This window comes from Mesoplodon mirus (genome assembly GCF_964341445.2).
Source record: "Mesoplodon mirus genome assembly, chromosome: 20".
Lineage (NCBI taxonomy): Eukaryota > Metazoa > Chordata > Mammalia > Artiodactyla > Ziphiidae > Mesoplodon > Mesoplodon mirus.
This window is the reverse complement of record NC_138996.1, coordinates 28,245,963-28,259,412: the sequence shown is the minus strand read 5'-3', so window position 1 is coordinate 28,259,412 and position 13,450 is coordinate 28,245,963. Positions and strand designations below refer to the sequence as shown.

Below are 13,450 nucleotides of genomic sequence, written 5' to 3'. Positions count from 1 at the left end.
CCTGAGCAGCAGTGCTGTAGCGCCCGTGATTCACCCTCCAGTTCAGTAAGCCCCGTGCAAAGCAAGAAGCCTGCTCAGGGTTCTCGGGGGGAAATCCAGCAGCCTTCGTATTTAGCAAGGATGATTTGTGTTATAGAAATGTGACAGCCCAAACCGTCCCCTCCCTAAAAATCTCAGCAAACGAAAGTGGCTAAGAACTCACATGCAAAATATATTTGTGGAAAAAACCCTGCTTCCAGGCAAGAGCAGAATCTCTCTGTACCTGAAGAACGGTGCCAAGAAGCAGAATTCACCCAGCAAGACTGCCACCCTTTGAGCAAATCAATAGCAAAGGAGTTAAAAGTCAAAAGGAAAATTCTCGATTTCTTTTTATGCCAAATGTATGGATAATAAGTAAGGTGGGTCCGTCTTCCAGTTCCTCTTGCTGGGTGAAGGGGTGAGATCAAGATGAACACAGGTCTGAGCACCCACCGTGGGATACAGGAGTGAAAGGCGGCTGGGTGAGGGGGTGGGTGGAGGCGGGCTCACTCTGCTCAGAGAAGACACAGGAGATCCTCCTCAGTGCTGTGAGCCACAGGAGAGTCCCCTTCGGTCACACGCACAGCCATGGCCACCGTCCGTAATAACCGCGGAGGGCGTGGAGGCTGGAGGACGGGAGGGATGCTCGGGGCCTGACTGGCTAACAGATCCATGGCCTCACCTCTCACGGTGCTGCCAGAGCCTTCTGCCCTCTGTCCACCTGCTCTGCCCAGCAGTTGGGGACAGACGGGCAGCTTCTCTTCTGCTGCCGTGAAAAGCAACAATCGCTGGGAATATGGATGAAACACAAAAAGGAAAGTCCAGGGTCCCTGGCATTCACCCTGCCCCTCCTCACAGCCTGACTCAAAGTGCACTGGAGACTGTAACTGCGCCCGAGGCGCTAATTAAGAAAACTCACAGGGAGATCAGCTCGGTGCTTTGTGACGGCCTGGAGGGGTGGGATAGGGAGGGTGCGAGGGAGGGAGACACAAGAGGAAAGGGATATGGGAACAGATGTATATGTATAACTGATTCACTTTGTTATAAAGCAGAAACTAATACACCATTGTGAAGCAATTATACTCCAATAAAGTTGTAAAAAAGAAAACTCATCTAACATGACGACCGGGCCCCTGAGACGCTCAGAACAGTGGGCATCACGCCACGCAGGTGGAGGGCCAGGAGGGAGGTGGCCCAGACACAGAGAGGCCCTGGAGTCAGAAAATCCAGCTCAGCCACTTACTAGGACAAGTTAGCCGATCTCTCCAACCCTCAGTTTTCTCACCCATAACAAGGAGGTGATACGTCAATGAAAAAAAAAAAAAAAAAGAAGAGGAAATACTCAGGTAGGAGCTCCCTAATTGTTCTGCGTCAGTCACCTTGGATCTACCTGTATCTACCCCCGCATTCCCTAGCCCGCTTCCTGTTGCAATGCAAGAATCATCCTATGGAAATATCCCATCGATGGCCGATCTCTGCACTCGGCTGTGGGCTCTAACCCCTCCCGCTCTCAGGACAGCCTTGTTCTCCCCTAGTTTCTGCATCATCATTTTCTGTGATGATAGGTCATCATCATCACATCACATCATAACGCTCTGTATCTCTCATCTTCAAAGCCACCAGCAGCAGCAAAGAAGAGCCAACCTCTCCACCTCCCTTCTTCTCCAGTTACCATCCATCCACCCATCTGACTTCCTTCACAGCAAAACTTCAAGACAGAGCTGTCCATCCTTCTTCCTGGCTCCCACCCCAGCAGGCTGCTGGCTTCCCCACTCTGCGGGCCACTCATTGCCAAGGTGGAAGCCATCCCCTGCTACAGCAGCACACCACGTAACTGGCCCGCCCCTCCCTCCCTTTCTGAAATGCTTCTCCCTCTGGGCTTCAGGGATGCCACGCGCTAGGTTCCCACCTTCCTCATGGCAGGTGACTCTCAACTCCCGTTGCTGGCTCTTTCGTCAACGCCCCACTGTGGAGGTCCCCAGGGCTCCGTGTGGGGCCGCCTCGATTTCATATCCAGGTTTCCCGGTCCCCAGGTTGCCTGATAAAGCCCCTCAGCCTGAAATACCTCTTCTGTGCTGCGGACTTTGCAATCTGTTGTCTCCTGACTCGTCTTCTGAGGCAGTGGCCCCCAACCTTTTTGGCACCAGGGACCGGTGTCCTGGAAGCCGATTTTTCCATGGACGGGGGAGGGGAGGGGATGGTTCAGGCTGTAACGCGAGCGATGGGGCGTGGCAGATGGAGCTCCGCTCCTCTCCTGCTGTGCGGCCCCGCCCCTAACAGGCTGCGGACTGGTGCCGGGGCTCGGGAACCCCTATTCCGAGGTACAGACTCGTATCTATCTTTACGTGGTTGTCCAGCAGGAACCTCAGATGCAAATTGCCCAAACCCAACCTCTTGATTCCCTTCCCAAAACCAACGCCCTGGGGTCTTCCCGTCTCGGTAAGTAGGGCTCCACCGTCCACCCAACGGTGCTCACCCCCGAACCCTCCCTTTTCCTGATTCCCCACGTGACGGGCCCCACCTCCAGCTGCTTTCGACTGTCTTCCATCTCCACTGCCACCAACCTGGTTCAGGCTGCCTTACACAGGTAAGCCTGTCCTGACCGGGTTTCCGTGCTTCTCCTCTGACCCCTCTGCAGCCACCAGGAGTGGTTCATTCAGGGAGTGAACTCCTTGTCTCAAAACCCTTCACTGGTTTCCCCCCAGAGAAACATCCAGGTTCCATTCTGGGCTGCAAGGCCTGGTAACCGGCCCTCCTCCTTCTCTAACTGCTTTCAGTTCCACTCTCCTGTGCTTACAAGGCTGCAGCCACACTGGCTTCCTTTCAGGGCCTGGACCAGAGTGAGCTCCTTCTCACCTCAGGGCCTTTGCACTCACTGCTTCTGCTATTGGAAACCTCCTTCTCCAGAGCTTTGCAAGGCTGGTTCCTTCTCATTCTTCAGGTCATCACCTCAAGTGTCACCTTCTCAAAGAGACCTTCTCTGACCCCAACACTTAAAAGAGACCCTTGTGGCCCCTCGCCGAGACTTTACGCGTTGTTTTCAAGGCACCCATTGCGATCTGAAGTTGTTCATTTGCTTTCCTGTTTACTGTCCATCTCTCTCGGCTAGAAAGTTAGCTGCCCCAGGGCAAGGATCTTGTCTGCTGTGCTCATTGCTGCGTCCCCATAGCACAGAACTGTGTCTGGCACTTAGCTGATGTTAGACACGGAATTATGGGTGGATCACCCACCTAACAGGGGTTTTGTGAGCATTAAATGAGAACATAAGTCAGAGTCCAGAACGCTAAGCATCACACCATGTAACCCCTCTGAGAATTTAAGAGTGCAGCATAGCTCACCACCCAGAGCGAGCCCACAGCCCCTTACAGCTGTTACTACCTCCAGAGCTGATTCCTAGGACGTCCACGGGACCTCAGGAACATGCCACAGGTCTGTGACCCAGCTCTACACTTACTTTCCTCCTGAAATAGAGCGGCAGGTTCTACCTCACTTTTGGTCCTTGATGGATTCGGGGTTTCCAGCATCACAGAGGGCAACCATATTTAATTTTTGATGACCCATGAACCAGAATAAAACTGGGAAGTGGTACTAGCCTCTGCTATGACAAAGAGCAATCATTAGGTAGGAATCAAAACCGTTTGGACCAAAGCTTAGAGGCATAACTGCTGGCACCAAGAAACAATCCAGTGACACGTTTTGTCAGGAGGTTACTGGTGCAGGCTGACAAGAAACCTCCACGGCGTGAAGTTGGAAGCTCAGTGTCCAGAGGCAGACGGCCCAGCTCCAACTCTGTTCAGTGTACGACCCTGACCCAAGTCGTGTGCTTCAATTTCCTCACTGTATGATGGGGACACCAGGAGCATTTGGCTCAGAGGGTTGCAAACATGAAAAGGTCACCTGTGTAAGATGCTCAGAAGAGTGCCGGGCACGTGGCAACACTCAACACATTTTAGTTCTTCTTCTTCTTCTTCTTATTCCGAGTAATCTAAAAAGCAGAAATGAGGCAAAAATACTTTAACTACCAAATGCCAAATATACTTAAAAACAAACTGTTTTTCTGAGTTTAGACACAGAGTGAGGGTGTGTCAGAGCTGGACCTGCGGGGAGGGCAAGGTGAACTCTCAGGGCAGCAGGGTCACTGCTGCCGGATTGAGACAGAGACCCCTGGGCTTGACGTGTGGTTTTGATTTGGGGGATGGAGTGCCATTGTACACAGTGCACCATGAAAGTTAAGAACTGGAAACAGTGTTTAGGGGTTAATACCCAGAATATATTAAGAACTACTACTGCTCGATAACAAAAACCAATTTTTTAAAATGGGCAAAGGACACTTCTCCAAGGAAGATACACAAGTGACCAATAAGCACACGAAAGGATGCTCGATCTCATCAGCATTAGGGAAATGCAAATCAAAACCACAATGGGATACCACTTCACACCCATTAGGATGGGCGTTATCAAAAAAAGAAAGAAGAAAACAGAAAGTAAAGTGAGGATGTGGAGCAACAAAGGCCCAATGCAGCCAAAATTAATTAATTAATTAATTAATTAAAAAAAAAAAAAGAGACTTCACCTTCCAATGCAGGGGTGCAGGTTCGATCCCTGGTCGGGGAGCTAAGATCCCACATGCCTTGTGGCCAAAACCAAAACATAAAAACAGAAGCACTATTGTAACAAATTCAATAAAGACTTTAAAAATGGTCCACATCAAAAAAAATCTAAAAAAACAAAACAGGGTCTTCCCTGGTGACGCAGTGGTTAAGAATCCACCTGCCAATGCAGGGGACGCAGGTTCAAGCCCTGGTCTGGGAAGATCCCACAGGCCGTGGAGCAACTAAGCCCGTGTGCCACAACTACTGAGCCCACGCGCCTAGAGCCCGTGCTCTGCAACAAGAGAAGCCACCACAATGAGAAGCCTGCACACTGCAACAAAGAGTAGCACCCGCTCGCCGCAACTAGAGAAAGACCGCACGCAGCAACAAAGACCCAACGCAGCCAAAAATAAAAAGATAAATAAACAAATTTATTAAAAAGACCAAAAAACAAATGAATAAACAAAATGTGGTGTAATTATACAAATATTATTCAGCTATAAAAAGTGAGAGACAACACGAATGGACCTCGAGGGCATTAAGTGAAATAAGTGAAATAAGCCAGACACAGAAGGACAAACACTGTATGATTCACTCATACGAGGCACCTAAAGTAGTCAGATTCAGAGACAGCAGACTGGTGGTGGCCAGGGGCTGGGGCAAGGAGGGAATGGGAGTTATTACTTAATGGGCAGAGCTTCAGTTTTGCAACATGAAAAGTTCTGGAGGTGGATGGCGGTGACGGTTGCACAACAGTGTGAATGCACTTAATGCCACTGAACTGTATGCTTAATAATGATGAAGATGATAAATCTTATGTGTACTTTACCAGAATTGTTTTTAAAAAGAAAACAAAACAAAACAGTGTTTCTATCAACCTCATTACAGAAGCTTGGTTCAAAATTTCAAATATTTGTCCAAATGAGAGTAATTTAACCAACACCCACCAGTTCCTAAGTCCTGTGCTGGGAGCCCAGGGAGGAGACAGAAAGGTCACAGTTCCCGTGAGGGGACGAGAGCAAGAGGGCGCAGGGCAGAAAAAGACGACACGAGGAACTTAGTAACCTAACGAAAAAGGCAGACTGGACAAGGAGGCTTTCTTTTTTTTTTTTTTAAGATTTTTTTGATGTCAACCATTTTTTTAAAAGTCTTTATTGAATTCGTTACAATATTGTTTCCGTTTTTTTTTTAAACTTATTTATTTTTGGCTGTGTTGGGTCTTCGTTGCTGCATGTGGGCTTTCTCTGCTTGCGGCGAGTGGGGGCTACTCTTCATTGCGGTGCGCGGGCTTCTCACTGCGGTTGCTTCTCTTGTTGCGGAGCACAGGCTCTAGAGTGCAGGCTCAGTATTTGTGGCAAGCGGGCTTCAGTAGTTATGGCTCAGGGGCTCTAGAGCACAGGCTCAGTAGTTGTGGTGCACGGGCTTAGTTGCTCCACGGCATGTGGGATCTTCCCGGACCACGGCTCGAACCCGTGTTCCCTGCGTTGGCAGGCAGATTCTTAACCACTGCACCACCAGGGAAGCCCTGCTCCTGTTTTATGTTTTGGTTTTTTGGCCCTGAGGCACGTAGGATCTCAGCTCCCCGACTGGGGCTTGAACCCAAACCCCCTGCACTGGAAGGTGGACTGCCAGGGAAGTCCCTTGGATGAGGAGTCTTACCAGAGAGCGGTGCACAGGACTTGAGCTTTAGAGGAAGAAAGTGGACATCAGCACCCCAAACCCAAGACTGATGGGAAAGAGGACTGAAAACAGGCTACAGGAAAACTTAGGGGGTGATTAACTAAGACCTCTGGAAAAGAAAATCTTTAAAATGACAGCATAGGGTAGAGATAGAAGAAAAGAAACAGTCGGCTGCTGTCAATGGGACACCTGCTCCGACAGTTCCACAGGGAGAGAATGACCACAGTGAGGCCGAATGAAATCCACCCCAGGACCACCGACTGCAGCGATGCCTCCTACACTGTCGCTTTCCCCCCGAGAATTTGCACTTTCAAGACTTTCTTTGCACACCAAGACTTTCTTCTCTGCAACACAGCAGGGCCGTTGCTGGGAGCTGGCCGGGGCCCGGGGTCAGCAACTGGAAGTGTCCGGATGACTGTGTCCGAGGAGGCAGACCTGGGAGGGAGGAAAAACCTGGGAGGCCGAGGTCATTCTTGCTCTTCGCTTGGGCACATCAGAGGCCACGCCGAACGCGACACCTGACGCAAAAAGGGAGGCTTCACTCACTTGAAATGCAGAAATATTTATTTTGGTTTCCTTCATTGTTTTTGGAAATTCTGTTTTGGTTTATAAAACATAGAAATAGCCAACACTTACAGCAAACATTCAAAACCCCATTGTGACAAGTTATTGACTTCTTGTGCAATTAAGAACGCACGTATGAAGCTAGGCTACCAAATAGCGTTATTACAATGACAACTCTTTAGGGCAAACCCTGTTGTGCTTGTATAATACAGGTAGTCACATATCCACAAACAACTGCTTTCAACATATAAATGACAACTAAATTCAGTCACATGTGGCAAAGACTTGCAGTAAAGTGAAATGTTGTTAATTTCCCAAATTAACTTAAAAAAAAAATCTCTTGAGAAGTTAATCCCAGGAAATGAGTTTTCCAGATTCCTATGTCTTAGAATTTTGGCTTGTCAAATACATTTCATAGAAGTCAGGTAGCATTATGATAGAAGAGCATTTATTAATTACCGTCCATTTCAATAAGTACCCAAGTGCATCTACTTCCTTAATATTTTTAAAGACATGCCTTGCCTGAGAGTTTATTCTGGGGAAAAAAAGCCACTTAATCACAACGTACTCTTCTGATATGAAAACCACATTAAAAACCATCACAGACAGAGCGACGGGTTCAGTGAAGATAAAGTGGACGGTTCTTCAGGCGTCACAGTTGAACATGGCTGATCCAGGTAATTGTTTCCTTGTTGAAATGCTTGTCTTCACTGCAGAGTCTAAGGCAGATTTTAAAATAACCCCTGGGAAGGGACGGAGGGAGGGAATTGGGTCTGGAGAAGAGGGTCAGCGAATGTTCTGCTCTGTGGATGCCAGAATCCACCCGCTCTGGTGAGCGGCCGCCCGTCCATACCTGCGCTGTTCTGAGTTAGGTCCAGCCTCTGCTCCGACAGGGGTGACAGGGGTTAATCAGAAGGGTCACGTGAGATGGGGAGGGTACGGTGGCAGGGATTAAAAAAAAAAACCTCTGGTCCACTTGCGACCTCCTGCAGCTGGGACAGTTCTTGTTTATAAGGGACGGTCCCCTCCAGTGCACGGGACTCTTCAGAGCAGCAGACACCTGCAGAATTTGCAGCAAGTAGCAGACATCTCAGAAATAGCAAAGTCCTAACCACTTGGTTAGCAAAAAAGGGAGACAAGTTTTCACCCTCTTTTTAAACTGAGGAAGTCGTAAATAACTTAGCACATTTATAGTTTCCCCTTTACAATTTTTTTAAGGCTCATTTTGGAAATTGTATATCACCGTGAACATGGTCTGCAATGCGAGGTGACCATAAGGCAGTGTTCCATTCCCTCTAAGCTTCCTATGACGAGAATGTGAACGCACGAGGCAGACAAAGACGCTCCTTCCCTATTTGCTGTTGTCAAAACTACCCACTGAGGCCATGGGCGGGAGAAGACCGCAGAGGCATACGGCCTCTTCCCAGCTTCCTTCCTCGCATTAGATTTTGATGGTGGAATAAAGTTCATCGATCTGTGACCTGAAATAATTCCGAAGCTCTGGCCTTTTAGCCTTCATTGTAGGGGTCAGAAGGCCGTTGTCGACAGAGAATAAGTCAGGGTGGAGACAAATACCTTTGACCTGCAAAGAAACCAGGCAGTCAAAGGAGGGAAGGAGAACGGAGGCCACCTGAGTCTAAAAAGCACTTAAGCTTCCCAAGGGATAAAGACCCTTCTGGGCGATTCAAGCCAGCCTCTCAGGCCAGGTCCCGCTGCACTGTCTCAGCAAAGGGCAGTGGCCTCTTGTCAGTACAGAATCAGGATTGTAGCCTGACCTCCGGGAAGAGAATTCATACCCTTGGTAACAAAAATCCCCTGCCCTGCCAAACCACTCCACTACCCCTTCCACACAGATGTCTTTACGTCACCTCATCCTCTTCTATCATATATTCATAAAAAACATCCTCCAGTCAGAAACCCGTTTTGCAGGAATTCATACACTTGGATGCAAGTCTTACCTGTTCAAATGGTTTTAGGCCAGCATCCTGCCCAAGTCTCACCATGTCTTCCAGAACAGCTTTTTGGACACCCTAATAAGGCAAGAAAAGTAAGATCCTTACTCCCGTGGCAGGAGTCCCTGAACTTTGCACTTAATGCGAAGGGCGGGTCAGGAGTAGGCTGCACACTTCGGAACCTACCTTGCTTCTGCACAGCTCTTCAAAGGAGCCTTCAAAGCCTCTCTTCCGGGCCCAGGGAACTACCGTCTCAATGTCTGGTACCACAATTGCTATGAGAAATGCCTTTAACAGAGACAAGTTAAGTTATTAAAGGGCTTGATCCAGATGCTCTAAAATTGTGGTTCTTTATTATCTGCAGCCTGGGCCCCTGGGAGAATCTGATGGGAGTTACAGATCCTCTTTTCAGAGCATGTTACCAGCCCAAGAGTCCGTGGGGCCCAGGTTAACTCCTGCCTCTGCAATATAGACAGCGTTGGGGATTTTGCAATAAAGGTTTTAAAAGAACTATTGGAAATAGAAACCTAATAAAACCCTAATTTTTACTTACTCTTATATATATTTTTAAAAATAAAACAGGGTCAAATAAGCAAACAAGGGGATAGATATCAGATAACTGCTTTATAAAAAGAGAAAATGTATGCAGATTCATTTAGAAAAAACTCTAATACCTCATTCTTTACAATTTAGTGACAATGAAACTAAATAAAAATTAGAGGCATGGGTATGATTCCAGGTCGAAGAAAAATAGGTGCACTCTTGAAGAAAAATAGGTTCACTTTCTTATAAGAAAATATTCTTCCACAATTATTTGAAAATTTCAAGATTTGTAGAAATATTAACCCTCAGGAAACCAGACACCCTTCTCTTCCTTCCCACCATCTGTCCAAAATTTTAGCAAATGATGTTTCATTGCAATACTGATGTTGGTTTTCGACTTTAAGATATGTTGGCTCACAACCACCATTTGCTCAAAAATGACGTAGGAGACATATCATAAATAAGTTGGGTTTAATATGTTTGAAAATTCTAAACTTTCTTATAACCTGTATATCAATATTTCCCCTCATAATTAAATTAGAAGCTTATTTTACCCACTCCCTTGGTACTCCTATCCAACTTCCCTTGGTAATATGAAATTAAAGAGAAAAAAACTTTTCTGGATAAGAATTGCCAAGAATAAGAGGTACATGTTTCCAGTTACAAAATAGATGAAAAAAAAAAAAAAAGAAATGCCAAGCAGTAAAAATCAGCAACATGTTGATAATATTCCAGCACATAAGACATGAAAGTCAACTCACACCCATCGCAAACTTCCCATCACACTGAAAGGCCCTGGACTTCTAGGCCCAGGCCACGCCAGCCACAGAATTCATGGCTGGGGCAGTGCGTACCTGCAAGCTCTCTCCGTGGACAAACACCTGAGCGACAGGTTCACTTCGCTGGTAGATGTTTTCAATCTTCTCTGGAGCTATGTACTCTCCTTGTGCCAGTTTAAAGATGTGCTTTTTCCTGTCGATGATCTTCAAGGTGCCATTCTGTTTGGAGGGCGGGGAGCGGCCTATGAGCAGGTCCAGCAGCTGCTTTCCCCTCAGCAGCAGGCATTTCCTGTACACTATCATTTAATCCTAATAACCTCTGGCAGGGGTCAGCTGTTAACCCATTTTGCAGAGAGGCAAACTGAGGCTTAGAGAGATTATGTAACCTCCCCCAGGCCACTGAGCAGAGTAGAGAGACAGAGAAGGGACTTGGGAGCCCCCCTCACTCCCAGCCAACCAGAGCACCCCACTTGCTCCCTTCAGCTCAGCAAGCTTCACTTTGTCTCATATCTGAATTGGCCGCTCGATGGGGTAAAGGTCCTCGAGAGCAGAGACGCGCTCATCCTGCCACAGGGCTCTGCGCAGAGCAGGGGCTGCAGAGGCAGCAGCTCACTCCCCTCTGTCCCTGTTCCAGGGCGGGGGCAGGAGGGGGTGTCAGCTGCCCCCATGATGACTGTGGGGATGCGAGAATCTCCAGACCAGACTCGCCAAATGCCAGTAGCTCCCACCTCCCCATCTCCCGTAAACAAAACCCCCATCCCCACCCGAGGCCACTCTCTCGCTTCGGAGAGTCATCCACTGGAAAGTTCTCTCAGCCCACATCAGTTTTCCTCCGTTTCCAAAAGGAGCCGACTGAGGTCCAGGGAGATTATGAGATGTGCTCCTTAGAGACATAGTCAGAATTAGAACGGATACTTCATCCCTCCTGAGTCTGGAAAGAGGGACTTAATTTATTTCTAAATAGCCTGGGTGGACTTGCCTGGTGGTCCAGTGGGTAAGATTCCAAGCTCCCAATGTAGGGGGTCTGGGTTCAATCCCTGGTTGGGGAACTAAATCCTGTATGCATGCCACAACTGAGAGTCCACAGGCTGCAACTAAAGATCCCACATGCTGCAACTAAGACCCAGCGTAGCCAAAAAAAATCAATAATAAATAAATAAATAAATATTAAGAAAAAGAAAAAAAAGAACCACAGTGAAGTACCATAATGTCTATGAAAAAAATAAATAGCTTGGGTACTCTGAGATTAATTGGGGGGGGGGTATTTTTCAAAACAATAAAAATTTCGGAGTATAAAGCACCATAAAAGAGGGCAGACAGCAGAAGCAAGAAAACTACAATCCTGCAACCTGTGGAACAAAAACCACATTCACAGAAAGACAGACAAGATGAAAAGGCAGAGGGCTATGTATCAGATGAAGGAACAAGATAAAACCCCAGAAAAACAACTAAATGAAGTGGAGATAGGCAACCTTCCAGAAAAAGAATTCACAATAATGATAGTGAAGATGATCCAGGACCTCGGAAAAAGAATGGAGGCAAAGATCAAGAAGATGCAAGAAATGTTTAACAAAGACCTAGAAGAATTAAAGAACAAACAAACAGAGATGAGCAATACAATAACTGAAATGAAAACTACATTAGAAGGAATCAATAGTAGAATAACTGAGGCAGAAGAACAGATAAGTGACCTGGAAGACAGAATGGTGGAAATCACTGCTGTGGAACAGAATAAAGAAAAAAGAATGAAAAGAAATGAAGACAGCCTAAGGGACCTCTGGGACAACATTAAACGCAACAACATTTGCATTACAGGGGTCCCAGAAGGAGAAGAGAGAGAGAAAGGACTAGAGAAAATATCTGCAGAGATTATAGTTGAAAACTTCCCTAACATGGGAAAGGAAATAGCCACCCAAGTCCAGGAAGCGCTGCGAGTCCCATACAGGATAAACCCAAGGAGATACACGCCAAGACACATAGTAATCAAATTGGAAAAAATTAAAGACAAAGAAAAATTATTGAAAGCAGCAAGGGAAAAACGACAAATAACATACAAGGGAACTCCCATAAGGTTAACAGCTGCTTTCTCAGCAGAAATTCTACAAGCCAGAAGGGAGTGGCATGATATACTTAAAGTGATGAAAGGGAAGAACCTACAACCAAGATTACTTTACCTGGCAAGGATCTCATTCAGATTTGAAAGTTAGGGTGCCAGTTTTAACTTTTTCAAAGTTAGGGTGCCACTGCAACGTGGGTTTTTTTTCTTCCCTACGGTGGAACAAAAGCGTCTGTGAACAGGGGAGGGGACCACTTACTGGTAACCACTTTCCAATGTCCCCTGTGTGCAACCAGCCGTCTTTATCCAGAGCTTCTGCGGTGTTTGCTGGGTCCTTTAAGTAGCCTTGAAATACATTAGCCCCTTTCACACACACCTGAGGGAAAAAGATCGGGAGGGAGGCGTGGGAGTTGGAAGAAGGTGGATGAAAGGTACAAACATCCAGTTATAAGATAAATAAGGACCAGAGGTGTCATGTACAGCATGGCGACTACAGTTAGCACAGCCATATGGAAGATTTTAAAGTTGTTGAGAGAGCAGATCTTAAAGAGTTCTCAACACAAGGGAAAAAAACACATTTCTTCTTTTTTTTGTATCTATATGAGATGATGGATGTTTACTAAACTCGCTGCGGTGATCATTTCACAATATATGCGAGTCAAATCATGATGCTGTACACCTTAAACTCCCACCGTGCTGGATGTCAATTATATCTCAACAAAACTGGAGGGGGGAAAAGATGATCTGTTAAGAGCACTGACTGGGGCTTCTCCAGAGAAAACTCGTGTGTGTGTGTGTGTGTGTGTGTGTGTGTGTGTCTCCCAGCCTTTAGCCAGACCCTGAATGCCAGATGCAGAGGGAGCTACCAGAGCCCCGCTGGCATCATGGCAGCACCTCCAACCCCTCACTCCCCTTCCATAATGGCCTTGGCTGCAGTCAAGTTCCAGGACTCACGCTCACCCTAGGCTCTGGATCAGAGCTGCTGGAAAACCCCAAAGGGGGTGAAATCCCAAAGCAATCTGGCCTTCCTTCCTCTAGCCAGTAGCTCACTAACAGGCATGGAGGGCAATGAGCAGACAGGACTTCAGGCCCTGGAGCCTCGGTACCCCCCTGGGCCCACGGCCCCATCGTGGCTGGCAGCAGAAGGCAGGCATTAGTGCCCCCCACCTCCCTACCCGCCCTGCGAGTTAGGCATAAATGTACCGTCAAAAAGAAGGCTGTGTGACTCAGGGTCACCAGCAACACCAAGCTCAGTGGCTTTACGCG

At 47.3% G+C, this 13,450-nt stretch overlaps 1 protein-coding gene across 2 annotated transcripts in view; it reads right to left on the bottom strand.

The window, feature by feature from the left end:
* Positions 1–6,836: 6,836 nt before the first annotated feature.
* Positions 6,837–13,450, bottom strand: part of ACSL1 (acyl-CoA synthetase long chain family member 1) — a 64,988-nt gene continuing 58,374 nt past the window's right edge. For both annotated transcript variants that reach the window (XM_082608862.1, XM_082608863.1), the window contains 5 exons: positions 12,444–12,560; positions 10,204–10,347; positions 8,993–9,094; positions 8,813–8,884; positions 6,837–8,436 (listed from right to left, as the gene is read on the bottom strand). In XM_082608862.1, the coding sequence (XP_082464988.1) occupies positions 8,296–8,436; positions 8,813–8,884; positions 8,993–9,094; positions 10,204–10,347; positions 12,444–12,560 (576 nt within the window). In that variant the 3' untranslated portion in view covers positions 6,837–8,295. The remainder of the gene's footprint in view (positions 8,437–8,812; positions 8,885–8,992; positions 9,095–10,203; positions 10,348–12,443; positions 12,561–13,450) is intronic.